This window comes from Halichoerus grypus, chromosome 6 (assembly GCF_964656455.1).
Source record: "Halichoerus grypus chromosome 6, mHalGry1.hap1.1, whole genome shotgun sequence".
NCBI lineage: Eukaryota > Metazoa > Chordata > Mammalia > Carnivora > Phocidae > Halichoerus > Halichoerus grypus.
This window is the reverse complement of record NC_135717.1, coordinates 117,795,752-117,818,619: the sequence shown is the minus strand read 5'-3', so window position 1 is coordinate 117,818,619 and position 22,868 is coordinate 117,795,752. Positions and strand designations below refer to the sequence as shown.

General features: G+C 41.2%; 1 protein-coding gene across 5 annotated transcripts in view; it reads right to left on the bottom strand.

The window, feature by feature from the left end:
- The window catches only part of SCN8A (sodium voltage-gated channel alpha subunit 8), a 177,014-nt gene that overhangs the window by 85,489 nt on the left and 68,657 nt on the right, over nt 1–22,868 (bottom strand). For 3 of the 5 annotated variants that reach the window (XM_078075979.1, XM_078075978.1, XM_078075981.1), the window contains exons 3-6: nt 10,044–10,161; nt 7,938–8,028; nt 7,171–7,299; nt 5,318–5,409 (exon numbers count right to left, since the gene is read on the bottom strand). In XM_078075979.1, the coding sequence (XP_077932105.1) occupies nt 5,318–5,409; nt 7,171–7,299; nt 7,938–8,028; nt 10,044–10,161 (430 nt within the window). Of the gene's footprint in view, nt 1–5,317; nt 5,410–5,565; nt 5,658–7,170; nt 7,300–7,937; nt 8,029–10,043; nt 10,162–22,868 lie in introns of all 5 variants that reach the window. The other 2 variants (XM_078075980.1, XM_078075982.1) reach the window with 1 other exon arrangement.

Sequence of the window (22,868 nt, the reverse complement as noted above, 5' to 3'; positions counted from 1 at the left end):
GATCAATAAAGTAAGAAGTTGCTGGTAGAATTCCTGACCTGATGCGTGCTAGAATGGAAAATGCCACTGTTCTGGCTGTGAGGAGAAGTTGCCTTGCTTCTTCTACTGGCTCACAACACCACATACTAGAACAAGCAAGATACTGATTGGAAACTGATTATCCCAAACAGAGCAGAATGCTCCTTCAAACAACTCCTACACAACAGAGTGTGCAACAGAAGCCCCGTGGGGGCAAATTGGACAGCGAGAACTCTTGGAAAAGGCTAACATTAACTAGCATTGGGATGAGTCTGGGCAGGAGCAGCTAATACATTTACTACAGATCAAGAAAAGACAGCTGGACCCAATGTACAGAAATGTCAGCTACCAGAGAGGAAGTTGGGACATTTGAGGAACTTTGAGAAGGAGGTGAAGCCTCTATATCCAAACGCACCTCTGAACCTCCTGTCACCTTTCATGATGCCCAGAAATCCCTTGGACAAATGAAAAAAGCCTGCTTATGTGCCAAGTCCCGAAAAACCAGCCATGCATACTGGGATCAAAATCTTACACAGTGGTGATGCCAGATTATAAATAAAGTAAATTTATATTTCCTAGCTTGTGGCTCAGGTTGAGAAATCTGTCTGGTTTGAAGCAACATGAGCTAATTCTACAAAATTAACATTGGAACGGGTCTCAAGAGCAGTAACAAGCAGTTCTCATCCCCAGGGAAAAAAAGTTCCCTAATTCCCAAAGTCTGGCTTGGTCCAGACAAGCCCTAGGGTAAAGTTGTACCAGGTCAATTTTCCTGCTGCAGGTTCAAGCTTCACAATGATAGTCTTTATTTTATTTATTTGAGAGAGAGAGAGAGCATGAGCAGGGGGAGAGGCAGAGCTGAGCAGGGAGCCTGACATGGGACTTGATCCCAGGACCCTGGAATCATGACCTGAGCCAACGGCAGACTCTTAACCGACTGAGCCACCCAGGTGCCCCTTACAATGATATTCTTGAGGGTTCTTTAGATCAAGAATAATTTGGGAGAGATTTGGAGGCAGATTTATTTACTCAAGACCAGATTTGTATCACAAAGTCTGAGCAAAACTTAAACTAGCTCCCAAACGTGAGTCAGTGGGATCCTTTGAGACTGAAGTGTTTTCCCAAGTAAGACCACTGTGTTCAACTTAAGTTATCTTTTCTGAGAAGCAATGGGAAAAGGAGAAATACAAAAGCAACTGGATTAAAAACTAGAATATTATAAAGGAAACAAGGAATCTAAATATAGTCTGAAAACACTTTCTATCCCCCTTCACTGTGCAGCAGAAATTGCCATATTCATAATGCATAGGTCTGAAGAAAATGCTTTCTTTGTGAATACCGGGGTGGGAAAAAGAAGGGCCCATCATTTTTCCTGCTTCTTATCTGATACCACAGGTAAGGAGAGAAAGTAACAGAAATGAAAGCACAGAAATAAAAAATCAAAGGGAAAAAGAATCAACAAATTATAACTCTAAAGAAAGCAAAATGAGGGGCGCCTGGGTGGCTCAGTCGTTAAGCGTCTGCCTTCAGCTCAGGTCATGATCCCAGGGTCCTGGGATCGAGCCCCGCATCGGGCTCCCGGCTCTGCGGGAAGCCTGCTTCTCCTTCTCCCACTCTCCCTGCTTGTGTTCCCTCTCTCGCTGTGTCTCTCTCTGTTAAATAAATAAATAAAATCTTTAAAAAAAATAAAGAAAGCAAAATGGTATTAAACTAGTGTTGGCAAATAGAGAAGCAGTGCTTTTCGGGAGTCGCTGAAACGATGATAGAAATGAGAAGCAACTGGCAAGTAAGACTGTCCCAACTGGTTTTATTTACACCACTAAATGCTACTCAATAGGAAAAGCCTCAGATTCCTGCTTTGAGATTTCTGCCCTATCTTTGGGCATGTCAGTCCTGTGGCACATGGCTAAAACATGCAGAAGATGAAACTTCTGACAAAGTCACTCGGAAGCTCATTTTTATGCCCAGGCCCCAAATGAATATAAAGCAAAAACAAAGTTTTTGTTTGTTTGTTTGCTTGCTTAAAGATTTTATTTATTTATTTTAGAGAGAGAGAGAGAGACGGGGTGGGAGGGAGGAGCAAAGGGAGAGGGACAAGCAGACTCCGTGCTGAGCACAGAGCCTGATGTGGGGCTCGATTCCCACCACCCAGAGACCATGACCTGAGCTGAAACCAAGAGTCGGATGATCAACCAACTGAGCCACCCAGGCGCCCTGAAAACAAAGTTTTAAGACATGAATTTCTACACAGAATACTTCAATGTCAAGTTGAATCCAGCAAATTCTGGACCAAAGAAAATGTAGGAAGGGTCTTTTCCTGTAACTGCAGTTTGCATGCACTGTTCTTCAAGCCAAGGCCTCCGAAGCAGAAGGGAAACCATGTGTGATACATATCTAGGTCTTCAGTCAGCAAATAAAAGGGTCAGAATGCAGGTTTGGTCTTTTCTAAGTCACTAGAAGGCTCTAAATCAAAGCACCCCTTATCCAAAAGGCTGGAGCTAACTGATGCACCGCACTGTCCCATCTTCTGGGAGTCCTGACCATACTGACACATTCAGACTGTCTACCAAAGGTGCTAAGAGGGAGGGCAGCGTCAGCCCAGGTGAGTGGGTGAGTTGTCCAGGAAAGGAAAACTCTCATGAAGGGAGCTGAAGGCTTTGTGGGATTTTGCAGACCCCATGTCAGTTCTGTGGTTGCTCTCACTTCTGTTTTTGGCAGCTTCAGCAAAAGCCTACAATCAAACTGGGAACAGGAAAAGGTAAAGAGAGCACCAATCTCGCTGAACTGATCCATGAGAAAACTTGGTATGCACGACAATGGCTTTCACTAAGAGGGGACAAAGGCCTGGTTCTACAATAGAATCAGAATGACGGAGATTTCCAATCAAGAGATGGCACCAGGTCTAGTGACTCATACAATGGTGCTCCCACCTTGAAAGGAGAGCTGGTTAACAGGCAGGTAGGAACAGGGCAATAGTCCTCTATAAATAGTACGGGGAGTGAAAGGACTTGGCATAAAAAGTCACACTTTAATTCATGTATCAATTATACCACTCACTGACAGAGATCTATTATTGGCTTTATCATCCCTTAGAGTTATTTTGCATCCCAGTTAACTTCACAAAGCCAGCTCGAGTGGGGGTGCTTCTAGAAACAGGAATCAGGAATCTATTTCAAATTGTGAAGTTGAGGTCTAAGCCTTGATATAAACCCTTTCTTTGGGTTTAGGTTTCTTCTTTATAATAATAATTGCTACACTAAAATCATTTATGGAGCACTACTATGTGTTTACAAATACATTTTATAGATAGATAGATAGATCAATAATTTAATAGTAAGGATAAGTAATATGACGCCAGTCAAGAGTTACCTTGCAGAAATGCTGTGGTCAGAAGCTATCCATACAGCAGAGACAGAAGCTAAGAGCTAGACCAGAGATAGCATCTGCTGCCCTAGTTAGTGAACAGAACGCAGCTTTCCAATTTAATTCTGGAAGAGAAGTTTTCAGATCACAAGAACATAAAGAGACAGATGCCTTGCAGAGTACGTTGGGGGAAGTGAGCAGAAAACATGGGATCATATTTAAAAGAGGCCAGAGAAGAAAGAGAGAAGAGGGAAAATGAAAGTAAAGATTTGGTGCTCCAGATGCCTGAAGAAATAAGACAAGGCCTGCCTAAGGGTTAAACTACCATCAATGAGCTGCGTGAGGTTGCCTGGAGAATGAGCTTCACTTTTTTGTCAAACGGATTTAAAATGGCTAGGAACTGAACCTTGATAAGTCAGGGTTGTAGTTTTTTCCCAAGAATATACTCCAACTGATGCCCAGCCTCTAGTTGATAGGGAGAAAGCTCCCATTGCTAACTATAAAAGAATTCATTTTCAGTAGGGCCCGAATTTACTGGCCCACGTCATGCCCAGATTTGTAAATGGAGAAACTGAGGTTTACCTTCCTTGAGGCTCTCAGAAAGCCACATTCCAAGTCAGCCCTCTGCAGGACTCTACCCTTTGTGCTTCCCTCTCTCTGTGTCTGACATTCAGATAAAGTTGAAAAGGGGAAAAGAGGAATATTTGTGAGTCAGCCACCAGAAGAGCCACGTGAAGCCAGGAACAGGATGCTTCTGTTCTTCATGTCCCTGTTTCTACAAAAGTGCAGTGGGAAGCTTGGTCCCTTGGGAATCTTCCCTGAAAGCCCCTGAACGGAACCAGAGTCCAGTTGGCAGCCGCACACTCTTGATTTCTGCCACGTTACTGCCCGTGTATCTCAGGCTTGCAAGACTAGCTCAAATATCTTTCCTTCCAGATTTCAAGACCAGCCTTTAGGAAAAACAGTTAAGCACTACCTGGTAGTAAGGATTTAAATTAAATTAAGGATCTCAACGTGGGGTCCATAGGTGGGTTTCAGCGGGGTCTGGGAACTTCCCCCTGATTCTCAAAAGGATCCAAAACCTTCAAAAAGTTAAGAACCACTGGGCTAACTCAACTAGGACCAAAAGAAAAAGACAAAAATTATGAAACGATTGTCAATTAACTACTTCACAACCACCCACTGATTGATTCCTTTTTTTTTCTCAAGTTTCTGTCCTTGTTGTTTGCCCGTACATTCAGACATATCTATGTTATCTTACCTTTCACTGTTTTTAACAGCATCTGCACAAGCTTTCATTGGGATTTGTGTTTGAGAATGGCCTCTGAATACATACATAGTAGATGTCTACTGGTTCTTACTCCAGTGAAACAGACAGCAATAGGATGTGCTAGTGATTACTAAAGTTCAGTTCACTAACTCCAAGGCTCTTCAATTTGGCTCTAAGACTGGACTAGTTAACAGGGTAGGGGTCTTCTGTGGTTAAATAATTCCATTAACACAGTAACAATAAAAGTATACTTCATTGAATAACATCCCATCAGCAAACCATGCGACAGGAAGCCTAGAAATCACAAGCAATGGGATGACGGTGAATGTTAAATTTACTGTAATTCCATGAGGCCAGGAAGCAAATGATTTATGTACAAAGAGACAGCTAGCTCTGTGACAATTTTTTCAGATTGTGGAAGATCCAAGTGATTTATAAGCACGTGCTTTTTCAAAGCATGGATGGAATGGGGGCTGCATGCCTGGCAAAGCGCTGCCATTGAATCTGCCTTAGGACCAAAGGGCCATTCCAGAGAACGTCTCCCAGGAAAAACATGCTCAATGCAAGGCCATGTCAAGTGTGCTGACACCAGTTTAGAATGTGGTGGACAAAATGAATGGAGGGCAAAGAGGAAATGAGGCAGTCAGTTTTGTGTGTAAATTTTCTCACCTGGAATTACAGAGATAGTTTTCAAAGCTCGGAGAACCCTGAATGTTCTCAGCGCTGAGACATTGCCCAGGTCCACAAACTCTGTCACATATCTGTAGTAAGGGAGGTCACACACAGACACAAATGACAAACACAGACACGAACACAAACACCGAAGGAAAAAAACAAAACCACAACAAAACAAAAAGTACAATACGTCACGTCAGGGCCCTAACCCAACACCTAACACCAACCCCGGGCCATCTTACCTGGGATTACCGAAATAGTTTTCAAAGCCCTCAGTACCCTGAAAGTGCGTAGAGCTGAAACATTGCCTAGGTTTACAAACTCTGTTATATACCTGCAGAATCAAACCAAAGTTAACTTGTAATGGTACCACTGGGCGAGGGTTTGACAATGGGGGGAAGAAAGGGTCTTATATACAAGCTATGATTTCATTCTTTTTGTTGTTGAAAAAGAAAATTTCAAAATATAAACACTTAAAGAACACACTTCTTTTTTCAACTGGGCAAGGAGAATTCAAAAGAATATTTGAAAGAACTGATACAACCAGGAGGTTCCGAGGGCTTACTCTCTTAATCAGCATCGTGCTGTGTAGATCCCAATCAGAATGACTACTCTCGGTCCATTCATTATTTTTAGTAAAAAGGAAGGCCAGGAGGTATCAAAGGCTTATGTCCCCAAGCTTTGTGAACAATTTCTTAGGAAAAAGGAGACAAATTTCTGCAGCAGAAGCCCCATAAAAACAAATTTACATTAAATAACTCCCTAGTTGACAATGGCAAAAGTGCCTAAATGTCTCTATATATATATATGACTTATCCAAGAGTTGTATGCATATCTTTGCAGTCACATCTACTGATGAAGTACCCGTGACATACAAAAGCAGGGCTCAGGATCATGGGATCAAAGCAAATAGTGTGTTAAGTGCCCATTTTATCACCAGCTCTGTGCCCAGCAAGGACACTTAAATTTTAAATGAACACCAGTGTGTATTCATAATGTTGGAAAGCTAGAAATTGCCTTAATATAACAGAAAGTCAAAGTTTCAGTTTCAAATATTCAATGCATATCGTTCACTCATTCACATTTTACAGCTGAAATACATCTTTCTGATGCTCAGACCCATATATGTACAAACTCAATCTCTTACACATCCGCACGCACACACACAATATGCACAACACCCTCACTCCCTACCATACCACAAAGTGCTTCCCCGCCTGAAAATGCAAACAGTAAAGTCTGCTATAACTCTTCTACCATCAGTTACATTTCCCAAAGAGATACAGGTACACAAACATGCAGCTAGCATGCTAATGTGGAGTTATACTGCTCTCTCACAATAGTTTGAAGTTCTGGTCAGTACTTCCTTAAGAAGTGACCAGTTTGGATACCTTGGCTCGTGTTTTAACTCTAAATTGTGCTCTCAAGTCTGCAACATCTGGACCAGCCTCATGAAATTACATGTGATATAACATACCCAGGAAACTGATTTTCAGCTTAAGGTTAACGCCTAAAAAATTTCAAATCTTCACCAAGGCCCCATGGTGATAAGCGTGCAAACCTTGGTCAGTGTTATAAGGGGGAAGAAAATATGAGAGCATGTCAATGGAAAATCACTTGCTACTTTCTTTCCTAGCTGTAAAGCCTTGGCTTACCTTCTCCCATATAAACATGCTGTCATTGCCCTCATCAGCAAGAATCACAGGCATAAGCCTGTTTGGCCTTATATGGTTATCCATTAATTCCTCTGATAACTGGCCACAAACACACTTACAAACACAACCAGGCATACAACCACACATACATAATTACACCCAGAACATCAATAAAGTAAGCAGACAACTTACGCCATCATGATGACACTGAAATCTAACCAGTTCCACGGATCCCGTAAAAAGGTAAAGCCATCTATGCAGAAACCTCTTGCAATGATTTTCACTAGTGATTCAAATGTATAAATCCCTGTGAATGTGTACCTGTTGAAGAAATGGAGAGCTTGAGGTAATTTCTGAACAGACAGAAACTTTAAATGAATCTTTTAAGCTAACAGCCTGAAACGTGGCTTCAACTAGTAGACACAAAACAGAACGGGCACAGCCAATGCAGCAGAAAGAAAGGCAGGAAGAGAAAGTGATGCTTTGAAGGAAACTTACCGAAACACAAAACCAAGAACTTTAGAATGTTGTACTGGGTGCCATCTAGGAGGTGATCATTTTGAACCAGGTGAGGAGGCCCCAGAGCTATTTTTAACTTTAGACAAGTAAAAAAAAAAAAAAAAAAGAAAATAGGAAACCTCATGTTGGAGAAGAAGGCAGTGCCATGAGGGACTAACTGAGGGCACAAGATGGCGCTGGGGCAGCAAGTCAAAGGCACTGGCCAGCACAGGAGAGGGTGGAGGTGAAGGGCAGTAACTTCCAGAGCGCACTTTCTCTTTCTAGAGTTGACTTCTAAGGATATTTCCTAAATTCCACATGGATCCTCACCCCTCTCTGTGAAGTAAAGAGTGGGAAAAAACCAATTTTTTTCCTTGATGGATAAACTGTGCAAAGCAAGATTTGGTGTGTAAAAATCTTTAAAACAAGCAAGCAGACAAATAAATAAATGAGCTACTTACTCCACATTCTTCGACCATTCAGGAGGGTTACTAAAAGTCATGAATACACAGTTGGTCAAAATAGTGCACATAATGATCATGCTAAATACTGTAGAAAAGAGTCAAGGGAGAATATACAAAATCTGGCCTGTTTTCTTCCTCAGAAAGCAAACACATTTCACATTGGGTATCATGAGAATTAAGTCAGTAACCTGAAAGGAGACAAAGCACAGAGGACAAGGAAATGGCGAGGTGATAATGAAAGCCACCATGAACACAGAATGCTGCCATATGTATCCACACCTGACCAGAGAACTGTGGGGGGACACAGCAGGGGAGCCACTCTCTTTCTTTCAAAAGGGCTGTCACTGCTCTACTCCTTTTGGATAAAACATCCCCGCCCCCACCTCTTGCCACTTTAGCCTCGGCTATGGAATAAGCCTCTAAATACCTGTATACACAGTAACCAGAAATCTACCAGTCTACCAGATGCCAAAGTCATCAGGTGAGAAACTACATTAAATCTAATCTATATTATTCAGTACTCATTTATTGTTAAGTTAGTTATCTTATCTTGCATAACTAGTTATCTGAAAATCTACATGCAATTAATGGTTTACTTTTTTTTTTTTTTTAACTGAAGTATAGTTGGCACACAATGTTATGTTAGTTTCAGGTATAGACCAAAAGGGTTCATTTCTCCCCCTAGTTCTCCAAAGGGCTGAATTGTCCTTAGAGGGCAAGGCAACAGCCTCTAAGTGTGGCATTTGAACAATCTGGGAAACCAGTCATGGCGTGTTGGGCAAGGATTTCAAGGATATATGCACCACCATACTCCTAAGATTTAGATAATGGGGTAGATTCATCTGATCATTCTGAAAGTGTCCAGGAATGTTTATGGACAGCAAACCATTTTGTTGCCTTTTCAGTTCCAACCGAGATTTTTCTCAGCCCTTTCTGTTCTTGTCTACTGAGAAAAAATAAACTCCTTTAGGTCAGCACGTGAGTTACTCAAACTCAGACTGTCACTTTAACAAGCACAGAAGCCATATCTCATCTGTTGCTAACTCACTCTCTCTTGCTAATGGCATTCACTATCTTCACTCTACTAATGGAGTTTTTAAAAGAAAAAATACTTCTTACAGCTGGATTTTTCTTCACTACAGCTCAATTTTTCTTCCAGGAATAAGAACACATTCTGGTTAGAAGAGAAAAAGACACTGTCTTCTGATCCAACAAAAGGGAAGAAGTCCACTGTGAATTATTGATTCTTTGTAAACCTTTAGGTTTCAGAACTATGGTCCTTGTAAACCACAGATTTCAGAATCATGCTGCTAAATTCTTAGAATTAATAAAATGTGGCAACAGCTTAGCAAACCAGTTTACTAAATTGCAACTGCCACCTTCCTCATCCTACTCGGAGAATAAAATATCCTTTGAAGCACGGGACTAAGTACCAACAAACTAAACACCAATCATAAAATTTAAAGTTATTATGCAAAGTTGCTAAACTGCTCACATAATTTTTCATCTGTCATACACTCCTCTATATTAATAAGATATAAAAGTCAGGCCACATGAATAAACTGGCATTTTCTGTTGAAGGGGAGTAAAAATACCGGAAAAGACTCATAGCAGGCTTGCAATCTAGATCTAAACTCTATACCGAGGAGGCCATTTAATCTGAGAAACTATCTCAGGCACTTTCCATACTCACTGCTCAAGAAATCAGAAATATTCAAGGCAAATCTCTAAAGCATTCATTCAACACTTTGTGAGAAGTGGCCTTCCAAAAATTCTAATATTGAACTTACATTAAAGAACTGAATCGTTTGCCTCAGGATGAAATTACTGAACTCTGAGCACTTTAAAAAGTTACAGGTTACTGTCTTAATTTGTTTCTCTTCACGATACCAACAAAATTCCAGATTACCAGGATATCATCCTAGGAAAAAAGAATTTGCTGAAGCTCAGCTCAGGATCTGGCAGAAGGTCACTCAAACCTTCAACGACACTACTGATAAAACACTTAATATATAATTCAATTGTCAAAGTTCAGAAACATATACTATATACCAGTGACCATGCAAATGCTGCACTCACTCCACATTCGTAGAAAAGGATATGAATGTATCAAAATTTTAATAGCTATTCTTCTTATCAGGTTAAAAGGACTTAAAATGTACAAGGCAGGCGTGGCACTAAATCTGAAGAGAGTTTTCCCTCTGTTTAATACTACAAAGGTCTGTGGAGAAAGAAAAAGAGAAATTATTAAAGCATGGGAATTAATCACCACACGCAACAACATTTTTCTAGGCAAGAAATAAACTCAAATGTACTTGTAATTTTGCCTTCCCAATTTGGTTTCTAAGGCAAGAAAACTTAAGGCACCGTATCTCTCTTTCACTCCCCACCCTCCCCTGCCCTGCCCCAGATTATATACATAATACACAGTGGGCACTATCTTAGCAGTTTTATACATTTCTATAAATTTCTTTCTTTCTTTCAGAAACAAACCATTTGAATTATACCTAGGCTGTACTCTGCCAGCTCTGGACAAGATACTGAAGATCATTAAGTCAGGATTCGTTCACCCAACAAATGTTTCCTACATCCCTACTACGTTCCAGGCCATGTTCTAGATGCTTGGGAAACAGCAGTGAACAAGGCTACCATGGTGCAGGATGCTTATATTCTAATGGGGAAGACAGATAACAGATAAAAAAACATAACGAATAAGTAAATGATATACAATGTGGTAAGTGCTATGGAAAAGGGAGGGAGATGAGGGAAGGGGAGACACAGAGTGCTGGGGTCAGGGGACGTGTGAATGGAGAGGTGACCCGTTTTAAAGGAGGTGGTCAAGTAAGCTTACTGAGAAGAAAGAAATGAGCAAAGACTCAAAGTAAGTGAGAAGAGCTCTTCATTCTGCCAGTATTTACCTACCAAGTCTACTCTGTCTGGCTTTTAAGAGCCTCCATGATCAATCAGCCTTGCCAAAATCATTCAAACATGTTTCCCAACATGAATCTTCCTGTCTTGCCAAACTAGTACATGTTACAGTAACTCATAATTTTGGCCTTTGCTCACATTGCTCATCCTACCCACAATGCCTTTTCTTGTCTCATGAATTCAATTCAAAGTACTTCTGAGCATCTGTTTTGTGCTAAACTCTGGGTTACAGAATTGGATAAAACTGTACTTTTAGGGAAGCCATATATGTGAACTAGTAATTATGATGCAGGGTAAATACAAAGTTCAATAACAAAAATATGTGCAATGTATGAGAGGCAGCAGGAGGGAGAGTTTTTTCTCCCCTTGGGTAGAGAATGAAAGGGAGGAGTGTGAACTGGAAGGTGTTCACAAAGGAAAGTACCTAATATTTGGAAGGGGTTTCAAGGATACTAGGGGAAGGGCTGGCAGATAAAGGGTTAATAGAAAGGGAAAGGGAATAGAACAGAAGGTACGAGTCGTTCTCAGGGAGCTGACAGGTAACCCGGTGTTGATGGAGGAGGAACAGCGAAGGGGTGCAGCAGACTATGAAGCTGGAGATGCGGGTGACCTAGGAGATGGAGCTCCTAAGGAGACGAGGCCAGTGGCAAGTACACAGCACTAGCACCTCACTGTGCGGATGAAAGAGCGAATGGTCAAATGTTAGCCATTCTAAGTAGGCTTTTCGAAAAATGTCAAGCAATACATGCTTGTAATTATATATAAGGCACAGAAGACTTAAGTTCTATCTCACTACCCAAAGATAACCTTTGCTGCTTATATATCTTTTTTTATACATCTTTTCAGAACTTTTCTGTGTAAATACAAGCACACAGATACAGCCTTAAAAAGACTCTCTTTCTCTCTCAGATGGGATTGTACTATAAATACTCTTCTGCACCTTGCATTAAAAAAATGAACCCCCACAAAGAAAAGCCCAGGACCATATGGCTTCACTGATGAATTCTACCAAATGTTTAAAGAATTAATACCAATCCTTTGCAAACTCTTCCAGAAAATAGAAGAGGACACACTGCCCAACTTATTCTATAAGGCCAGTATTGCCTCGATAAAAAATCAGACAAAGACATCACAAGAAAAAAAAATCAGAGGCGCCTGGGTGGCTCAGTCATTAAGCATCTGCCTTCGGCTCAGGTCATGATCCCAGGGTCCTGGGATTGAGCCCTGCGTCGGGCTCCCTGCTCCGCGGGAAGCCTGCTTCTCCCTCTCCCACTCCCCCTGCTTGTGTTCCCTCTCTCATTGTGTCTCTCTCTGTCAAATAAATAAATAAAATCTTAAAAAAAAAAAGAAAAACTGTATCACTTTTGAATATAGACACAAAAGCCTCAACAAAATACAAGCAAACTGAATCCAGCAGCATATAAAAAGGATTATACACCAGGATCAAGTGGGATTTATCCCAGAAATGCAAAGGTGGTTTAATATGTGAAATTCAATCAATGCAATGCAACATAGTAATAAAATAAAGGCAATAACCACTAGACCATCTCAACAGACGCAGAAAAAGCATTCGACAAAGTCCAATACTCTTTTATAATAAAAACTCTCAACAAACTAGAAATAGAAGGGAACTTCCTTAACCTGATAAAGAGCATCTTTGAAAAAATCCACAGCTAATATCACATTTAATGATAAGACTGAAAGCTTTCTCCCTAAAATTAGGAACAAGACAAGGATGTCCCTCTCACCACTTCTATTCAACACTGTACTGGATGTTCTAGGCAAGGCAGTTAAGCAAGTAAAACTATTTCTATTTGCAGATGAAATGACTCTATATATGGAAAACTCTAAGGAATACATACACACAAAACTATTAGAGCTCATAAACAAGTTCAGCACGGTTTCAAGATACAAGATCAATATACAAAATCAGTTGTATTTCCATACACTAGCAATAAACAACCCCAAAATTAGGAAATTAAGAAAACAACTCCATTTACAAGAGCATCCAAAAGAACAAAATACCTAGGAATAAATGTAATAAAAGAAGTATAAGACTTGTACACTGAAAATTACAAAACATCATCAAAAGAAATCAAAGAAGACCTAAACCATGGAAAGTACCTCATGCTCAGGGATTAGAAGATGTGATGTTGTTAAGATGGGAATACTCCCCAAACTAATCTACAAATTCAATGCAATGTCAATCAAAATTTCAACTGCTTTTTTGGCCAGAAATTAACAAGTTGAAAAATTCATGCTCAATTCATATAGAAATGCAAGGGAACCAAGAGAGCCAAAACAATTTTGAAAAATAAGAACAAATTTGAGGACTCACACTTCCCTGTTTCAAAGCTTACTACAAAGCTATAGTAATCAAGACTGCGGTACTAGCATAAAGATAGCCATATCTATCAATAGAACAGAATTGAGAATTCAGAAATAAACCCATACAACTACGCAAATTGATTTTTGACAAGGATACCAAGACAATTCAAAGGAGAAAGAGTAGCCTTCAATAATCAGTGCTGGGATAATTGGACAACCAAATGCAAAAGAGTGAATCTGGACCTCTACCTCACACCTTATACAAAAATTAACTCAAAATGGATCAGAGATCTAAATGTAAGAGCTAAAATGATAAAACTCTTTGAAGAAAACATAAGTGTAAATCTTCGCATCTTTGGATTAGGCAATGGTGTCATACTTGTGACACCTAAAGCACAAGCAACCAAATTAAAAAGAGATAAATTGGACTTCATCAAAATTCAAAATTTTGTGCAACAAATGACACTATTGAGAAGGTTAAAAGAACCCCACAGAATGGGAAGAAATATTTGCATATTGTGAATCTAAGAAGGACCTAGCAGCCAGACTAGAAAAGGACTCTTAGAACCCAACAGTAAAAAGACAAATAATTCAATTTTAAAGTAGACATTTCTACAAAGCAGATAGACAAACTTCATGTGCCACTAGGCACATGAAGAGATGTTCAACATCATTAGTCATTAAGGAAATGCAACTAAAACCACAATGAGACAGTACTTCACACTTACCAGGATGATCATAATAGAAAAAAAAAAAAAAGAACATGGAAAAGGACAAGTGCTGGCAATGATGTGGAGAAATTGGAACACTCACATATTACTGGCAGACTGTAAAATGGTGCAGCCACTTTGGAAAACAGTTTGGCATTTCTTCAAAAGTTAAACACAGAGTCACCATATGACCCAGCGATTCCACTCCCAGGTATGTGCCCAGGAGAACTAAAAACAGGTATTCACACAAAAACTCATACATGAAGGTTCATTAAAGCATTATTCAAAATGCAGCAAAAGCAGAAAGAACCTGAAATGTCCATCAATGCTGGATGAATAAACAAAATGTGGTCTATCCATATAATGGGATATCATTCAGTCTTTAAAAGGAATGAGATTCATTTATATGTTACAATACGGATAAACCTTCAAGACATCATGTTAAGTGAATTATAAGACAGATACAAGTATAGTTCCACTTCTATGAGGAACCTGGAATAGGCAGATGCATAGAGATAGAAGTAGAATGGAGTTTGCCAGGTGGCTGGAGGAGGAGAAATGGAGAGACTGTTTGAGTATAAGTTTCCTTTTGGGAAGATGAAAAAGCTCTGGAAACGGATAGTGGTGATGGTTGTATATGATGGATATATTTAGTATCACTGAATTGTGCACTTAAAAATGGTTAAAATGGTAAATTTTATATTACATATATTTTACCACAATAAAAATATATACATCATTATCTGAAGAGTGCCCAGTAAGGTGTTACTGATAAAATATTTAAAAATCAGCTTTATTCCAAGCCAAATAATAGAATTAAGAATAGTAATAGCCAAAAGTGGTTCCTAACCCATTCTGAACTTCAGAATGATTTGAAGAACTTCTTGAAAACTAAAAACATCTGGGCCCAGAAAAAAGGAAAGAAAGAAAGAAATCAAGGATTATACATGCCACAACATGGGTGAACCTTGAAAATCTTAAAAAGAATTCAGACACAAAAGGCCACATACTGTAGGACTCTGTTTACATGAAATGTCTGCAATAGGCAGATCTATGACAGAAAGTTGGTTAGTCATTGCCTAGGACTGAATGGAGAGGGGAATGGGGAGTCACTGCTAAGGGGTCTCTCTCGGGTGATGAGAATGTTCTAGAATTAGATAGCGGTGACGACTGCACAACCTGTGAACAAAAGACCAATGAACTGCACACTTTAAAATGGTGAACTGTCTAGCTTGTGAATGATATCTCAGTAAAAAACAAACACCACAGCAACAAAACAAAAAAATGAACCATTTAAGAAGTATAAGACATATAAAAAGGTCTAAAGCATGATACCACCAACATCCATGTACCCATCAGCTGCTGAAGAGATAAGGCCTTACTGATGCTGCTCCTTCCTGCACACACTCCAAACACATCCCCTCTTCCCACAGAGGAAGCATGATTTTGAAATTGGTCCTGAGGTCCCACTTTTTAATGAAATATTCCCAGTTACTCTAAGCTCTCCCTTTTCTGAACTCCTATTTATAATTGGACTTTGTGCCTTTCATTCCACTCTAAGTCTTTTCTTTTTTTAACCCTCCCTCTACCCCATCCAGTTACCCCCAAAACTAGGTTTTACACTCTCAGAGAGGAGGAGTCAATCTCACATATCTTCCCACAGTTCCAATAACCCAAACCCATGCCACACACTCCCAGTAAACAGCTGCCAACAATATTTTTTTTTAAAAGATCCTTTCCTCCCATTGTCTAGTCTTTCCTTTCCTAATCTGGCAGTCACGCCTTTCTCTCCCAGTAGAAAAGCAGTCGTGGTGTTGAGCCATATACATTCTGGAAATGCTCAATTCACCATGTCTTGTGTTTGAGACTGCACTGTGATAATGCTCTTCCTGGTACTGGAGGGTACTGGCTCTGGCGGGGCGTGCTGTAGGAAAGCCGAATCCTGAAAGCAAGAGGAAGCAGTAGACCTAGGGTTAAGCTGAAACAGGTCAAAGGCCAGGTCTTCCATATTTTGGCTACCCAAAGAAACAAAGACCTTGGGACTTTCCAGAAACCCCCTCTCTGAAATACCTGTATGCCTCTGCGTTTCTATAGCAACTCCCTCTATGAAAACGCCAAGCCTTTTAAATAACCTCCTCATTCAACCTCCTAATATTCCCGTGAGGTATGGGTGAAGGAGGGATTATTATCCTCTATGCATTTTACAAAAGCTACACCACCTATTAAAGGTCACGAAGCAAAGAGCAGTATATTATGGCAAGTTTAGAGCCTCTTTACAGCTTCTCCTGTGCCATATTGAGAGGCTGTTTAGTGGCAATGTGGCACAGAATGAAACTGGTATGGGGGATGGATTCTCTGGTGAATGAGAAATTTGAGCCCCTGGGGCACACGACATAAAAGCCTAAGCAGCAATGAAAGAAGCCCTGGCCCATGTCCAGGATCTCAAAACCACCAGGCCAGGCCTTTACAAAATCACCCACGTGCCTTAGAGGAAGACAGGGAACAGGACTTTTAAAAGTAGCGTACTCTGCACCCTCCACTTCTCTGATCTTTGAGTTTGATCATGGTGGAAAGACAGGTCTAGGGGTACCACTGAGAGTACTTCTACCGCAGAGTCAGCGTCTGCACGTGAACAACTATCTGTTGCCTGGTAAATGAACAAATGCTTGTATGTCTGAGGTAGAGGGACAAGGAGAAGAGGCAAAAGAAAAAGAAGACATGAAGAAATGGAAACTGTTAGCCTTGGTTGAAGAAAAGCCAGGAGGCAGCTAGGATTCTGAATTAGTAAGTGAGGAGTTGGCAAGGAAAGTAGGGATCTTTGGTGAATTTAAAAACTATGGTTTTATAGATATAAAGGCTTTATTAAGAATGTTTTATGTGGGGCGCCCGGGTGGTTCAGTTGGTTAAGCGTCTGCCTTTGGCTCGGGTCATGATCCCGGGGTCCTGGGATTGAGCCCCACATCGGGCTCCCTGCTCGGTGGGGAGTTGGCTTCTCCCTCTGCCTGCCACTCCCCTGCTTGTGCTCGCTCTCTCTGACAAAAAAGTAAATAAAAATCTTAAAAGAAAAAAGTTTTGTGTTTTATGTGTGAAGTAGAAATTTCATAATTAATTTAGGTATTGAACACTGCACATAGAGTAAAAATAGTTTATCAGAACTCCTTTCTAAATATTTACATCCTAGATCTTCATCAAGTATAAAAAGAAAGTATCTTTTTTCTCCTCAAAGAGAAATAAGCATATGGTCCACACAAAACCGCCTGCAGTGATACTTCCAGTAGCGGGCTGTATTACAAAAAAAAAAACATACTTTATTGTTGAAATAATTAGTACGTATGCTTAATTTATACACAGTTTTCATAACTGCATCTTTAGCGTAAAACAAGATGGTGTGTGGACTAAGACAAGTACTCGAAGCTCAGGAATCTCCCTTTCGACACTGGCACTTGCAGGGCTTACATGACAAATGGCATAGTATGTATCAGGGGCCAGCAAACCTCTTTTGTAAAGAGCCACACAATAAATATTGCAGGCTCTGTGGGCTGTACAATTAACCCTGCCGCTGTGGGGCAAAAGTAACCACAGACAACATGTAAACAAGTAAGAGTGTCTGTGTTCCAATACAACTTTATTTATGGACAAGGAAATTTAAGTTTCACATAGTTTTCACACACCACAAAATATTATTCTTCCTTTGACGTTTCCATAACCATTTAAAAGTGTACAAATCCTTCTGAACTCAGGGGCTATACAACAACGAATGGCAGAGATGATCTGACCCATGGGGCACAGCTGGCTGAACCCTGTCACACACGAACACCAGTTCCAGACCTAGGCCCAACTGGCTACATAGGAGTTATGTGACTAGCTTTTTAAAGAAATGCAGATTCACAAGTCCCACCCCAGAGGTTCAGGACTCAATAAGCTGCAGAGGAATCTGTGCTCACCAGGATTTGGGAGCCACCAGGTCATCTTCCAGGTCACTAAAACAGGCGGGTTTCAAAACACCTGTCTTCAAACACTTAGGTTCTCCTGCTTCACCTGCCTCTACCTAGCTGTATGGCTTGGGTGAGCCACTGCCTCTCTCTGGATCTCATTCTCCTCGTCTACGAAATGAGAGAGAGGGCTGTCTGATGGGCATGCCCAGGCCCTTTCCTGCTCTGATATCTGTGATTCTGTGGTTTAGAAAATATGCAGAAGCATCCAAGATGAAGTGCAACAAAGCAGCAAGCCATATTTTGAGGAGAAAGCCTATTATTATTTATTCTTTCACATTACATTTTGGTAGAACTCTCCTGAATTGGTTATTTTGCTCCTTCATGTGATATTCTGTCAAAGTCCAGGGTCAACAGCTGTGATACTACCCTGAAAACTATACTTACGTGTGCAGGGGGGCAGCACGGAGCAGTCCCAGGGCAGAAGTGCACGGAGGGCTGCTTCCCCACCCTGTCTACCCTGCTTCTATGCCCTGTTCTTGGCAGAACAGTGAAGAGGAGAGAGAAAACGAATCAGGATGACTGGTGATGGGCTGACTTAAAATATATATATATATATTTTATAAAATATATATATATATATATTTAAAGCATTTTAAAGCCTTATGCATGGCTAATAAAATCTCAGTAATCATCATTAAACTGCTGATAGAATCCAAAAAAGGAGATTTGTCCCTTGTTCAACACTGGATTCTTCAAAGCCCAGGAAGAGTGTGAAGGACAGCAAGCTTTGGATTCTGACAAGAATACTTCTTAAGCAAGAATCACTTGGTGTTGGGGCGTCTGGGTGGCTCGGTAGTTAAGCGTCTGCCTTCAGCTCAGGTCATGATCCCAGGGTCCTGGGATCGAGCCCCACATGATTCAGGCTCCCTGCTCCGCGGGAAGCCTCCTCCCTCTCCCACTCCCCCTGCTTGTGTTCCCTCTCTTGCTGTGTCTCTGTCAAATAAATAAAATCTTAAAAAAAAAAAAAAAAGAATCACTTGGTGTCCATGAAGTCCAATAATATTTTACCTAATCTGTCTTAAATTAGATCTTTGGGAAGTAAATGAGTTAAAAGGAAAATTGAAATTGAATTGTGGTTTACTGTCCAAGGGGAAATATCAGTTTATAATAACAGCCACTGGATGCGTTTGAGCACAAGGCCCATTAAGAGCACTGGAACAGCTCTTAACGAGTTATGGCACGGAGTATTAATAAATACGTCATGCCAGCATAAAATGAACCTTCTGAAAAGCATGGGCTTTTCATTTCTAATTAGCAACGTGGGGCTTGGAGCACAGGACGGAGGAGCTTTGCCACTGCTAATTCAGGGTAAGATGTATTCTCTTCAGGATCTACCATGAGGGGAAGGGGCACTGTGCATGGCCAGGGACAAGCACATTTGTACACACACCAAACAAATCCTAGCATACTGCAAATGCAGTACAATAAATGCACGCAGGGACCAAAGGACTGCAGTGCGGCCAATATAATGGCATTTTGTCACCCTCACCCCACCCCAAGATCGGATTAACTTTTTTAATCATACAAAAAGTATAGATTAAAATAATAAAGGGTACACAAAGATGAAAGGACGTTATGGAGAAAAGTACCCAATACAGGGGTGGACTATATCACAGACCAGAAAGCTTCTTAGAGAAAGGTTTATTCTCCAGCTCCTAGTTTGCTGTGGGACACACGGCCCAGGAGACTAGCTCTCCCTCCCCTGTGAGGTCATCATCTCCGTTAGGGCAAAGGTAACCCGCAGGTGCCTGATGATCTCTGGCTACAATGAACAGCGAGGGGCCCGGGATTGAGCCAATCTACAAGAGGGCAGCTGGGAACCAATGCCCTTTGAGTCTATCTAGCTAGAGCTGGTACTGACACTGACTTATGACTGTCTCCCCGAGTTTGGCTCCTGGATCTTAACTGTTTTGATCTCTAGAGCTGCCTGACCCTCTTGCTTTTAGCTGACTTCTCTACTCTTAAGTTCTTGCCTGCCTCAACCTCATATATATACCTTATTCTCCCAGACCTATGTACTTCTTCTGAACCAGGCAACTGGCCAGTTTGACTTATAATAGCTGTTAGCTCTTTCCTGCCTAACTATACATTGTTAATTCTGGTGACTTCTGCTAGGGGCAAATCCTCTCTGCTGATCGGTTTCAGAGCGTGCATGCACAGTTTTCTGTCCAGTAACAATATAAATACAGCTACAGTAGTGACTACAGCTGCAGCCCGCGGTCCGCTCATTAACCGCCATTCGGCCTTCACTCCCGAGTAACTACCTATAGAGCCCATATAGCAGGCCACAAATCAATGTCCCTTCAAAGTTCCCCTGTTTTAATAAGGGAAAATCTAATGCTGAGTCCAAACAGATTCTACTTCAGACTAGGAAGCTGTTGGGAAATAAATGACCCGCACTGTAAAATGACTACACCGTGTTGAAGAGAGTCCAGGTGCCTTTCTTAATGCTCATCTGCTTAGTGGGTCCCTCAAGTGAAATCACAATTATAGTCCCATGTGCCTCTGGAAAGGTTCCAGCAGCAAAGGCTCACCTGGCCTGAATTTCTTCAGTACCTGTGTCCTGGTACTAAGCTGCCTTTTAAAAATACTGAACTAAAGCGGGACATGAAACATGGACAAATTTTTTTTCCTTTAGGTTGTACTTCCATTTGAACTATGAATATTTTTTATTTTATTTTTATTTTTTAATTTTTTTAAGTAGGCTCCACAAACACGGGCCTTGAACTCAGAACCCTGAGATCAAGACCTGAGCCAAGATCAAGAGTTGGATGCTTAACTGACTGAGCTACCAGGTGCCCTGAACTACGAATATTTAGAGCCCTCGTCTTCCAAGTCTCTGTTCCACTACACTGAGGATTGGGCGAGAGAGACCTCTAAATCCCATATTTATGTTTTTATTGCTTTTGGTCATTGACAATTGTATCTATAAGCCTATTGTAGGAATAACATTGAACATTAAGCATTTACTCTGTGGCAGGCAGCCCACTAAGATGCCCATTCAGTATCTATCTCACAGCAACCACTTCATGACGTAGGTAGGTACTATTTTACAGATGATGAAATTGAGGTGGAAAGTCAGGTAACTTTCCCAAGACCACAAAATTATTTATTAAGTGGCAAAACTTAGAATTGAGCTGAGGCGGTCTAACTCCAAAGCCTATGCTCTTAATCATCATAAGGCAATTTTAAAAAAGCTTCAAAAAAATCTAAATGCTCACTTTACAGACAAGAAACCAAGCACAGACACCTCTGCTCCCACTAACACCACAGAGCTGAGAGGTCTCCTGGCATCTGGTCCTGAGTGCTTTTGACCACACCAGGTCATCCGGTCCCATCCTTGAGTCAATGAAGGAATCTCTCTTTCTTAATACCTTTAACTCTGGCAAAAGGAAAACCTGTGCATATGCCTCAGAGATCACAGCAGCTGGTTATAGTTATGGTCTTCTTCCCAAGTTAGGCTGGATGAAGGTAATGCTGGCGCCACATCTATCTGTGGCTTTACTGTTTTCCAGGTGCTTCTGCATACACTTTCTCATTTGGTTTGGCCTTGTAACCTCGTGCCCTCCAACCCACATTTGGAGCAGCTGACACGCTTTCTGCCCACATCCTGGTCACAGGAAGCCATACCTGGCAGAAGGGCAGGGCTGTGCACCTGCTTCAGCGCTGAGCCAGCATGATGCTGCTCCCTAGAGGCCGGGCAGCTCTGAACCTCCTACATGGCCACTCTTCCTCGCTGCCCTTCAATATGAATTTGCCTTTGATCTCTTTCCCCTTTCCCCTCTTAAGGTACACAGACTGCAGATGCTCCAGGGTAAAACAAAATGCACGTTTGTTATGTAAAGCATATTAAACCCCTCTAGTCACTGTATTCATATTCCAGAATATTCTATATTCTTGCTCTCCTCTCTCTTAGAAAGGTTGCCAACTTATTTAGGTTGTTAAGACTCAGTTTTCTTATTGTTAAAATAGGGATAATGACTAATGGTACCTACTTTATCAGGTTATGAGAATTACATGAAGATTCACCAAAAATCCTCACTACAGTGCCTGGCACAGAACAAACCCTCACTGGCCGTGATGAGGATGCTGCCGCGGCCATCACACAGACTACTGCCACTCCTGCTCTCTGGCTCCCAACATGGGGTGGCCATGAGGAAACCCCGAGGGCTACCATTCACGTTAGTTAGTACTCACACACTTGGCACAAGTCAATAGGATAAGCCAGACCAAGTATCCAGAGTCACTAGGAGACGCCTGTATGGCTGCACTGGCTCAAGATGGGCCCCAGAGCTTATGTCAGACCTGAGAACTCCGGAAGAGGGAGAAAATAAACACGGCTTAGGATGCACACATTGGGATCCACCTGCCTCTCCACCTTTGGCTCCTGTCTTGGCAAACCACACTCCATGCTCTCGTCACAACTAAACTCACCGTTTGAAACAATTCAGTCTTTCCCATGCCTCTCTGCCTTTGCATGTACCGATTGTTACACCCGAACTACTCCTTCTTCTCTTTTCCAACAGGTGAATTTTTTTAACCATATTTTAATACTTTAAAGTCCAGCTCAACTATCACCTCCTCTCTGCAGATGGCCCCATTCAACTCTCTCAAACAGAATGATCCTTCCTTCCTGTGTGTCTCCACGTGGCACTTACGTCAATTACAGCAGTTAACGTAGTGTTGTCATTTTTGTGTACACATCTGTATCTCTCACTGGACCCTGAGATCCTTAAAGGCAGGGCCATGGCTTCCAACTGTTGTTTCTCAACTTAGCAAGCAGAGTGCATAATATGACGCCCATCTGGCACAAGGTAGAGAATTCATACATGTTTACTGAACATACGAATTAATCTCTTAGATATGAGGAAATGACCATACAACTATACAGCTAGCCTATAACTATATGTAACTTTCTGCTAGGTGTCTAATTGACCTTTTCCACTCTTTAGCTCATCTGCCCATAA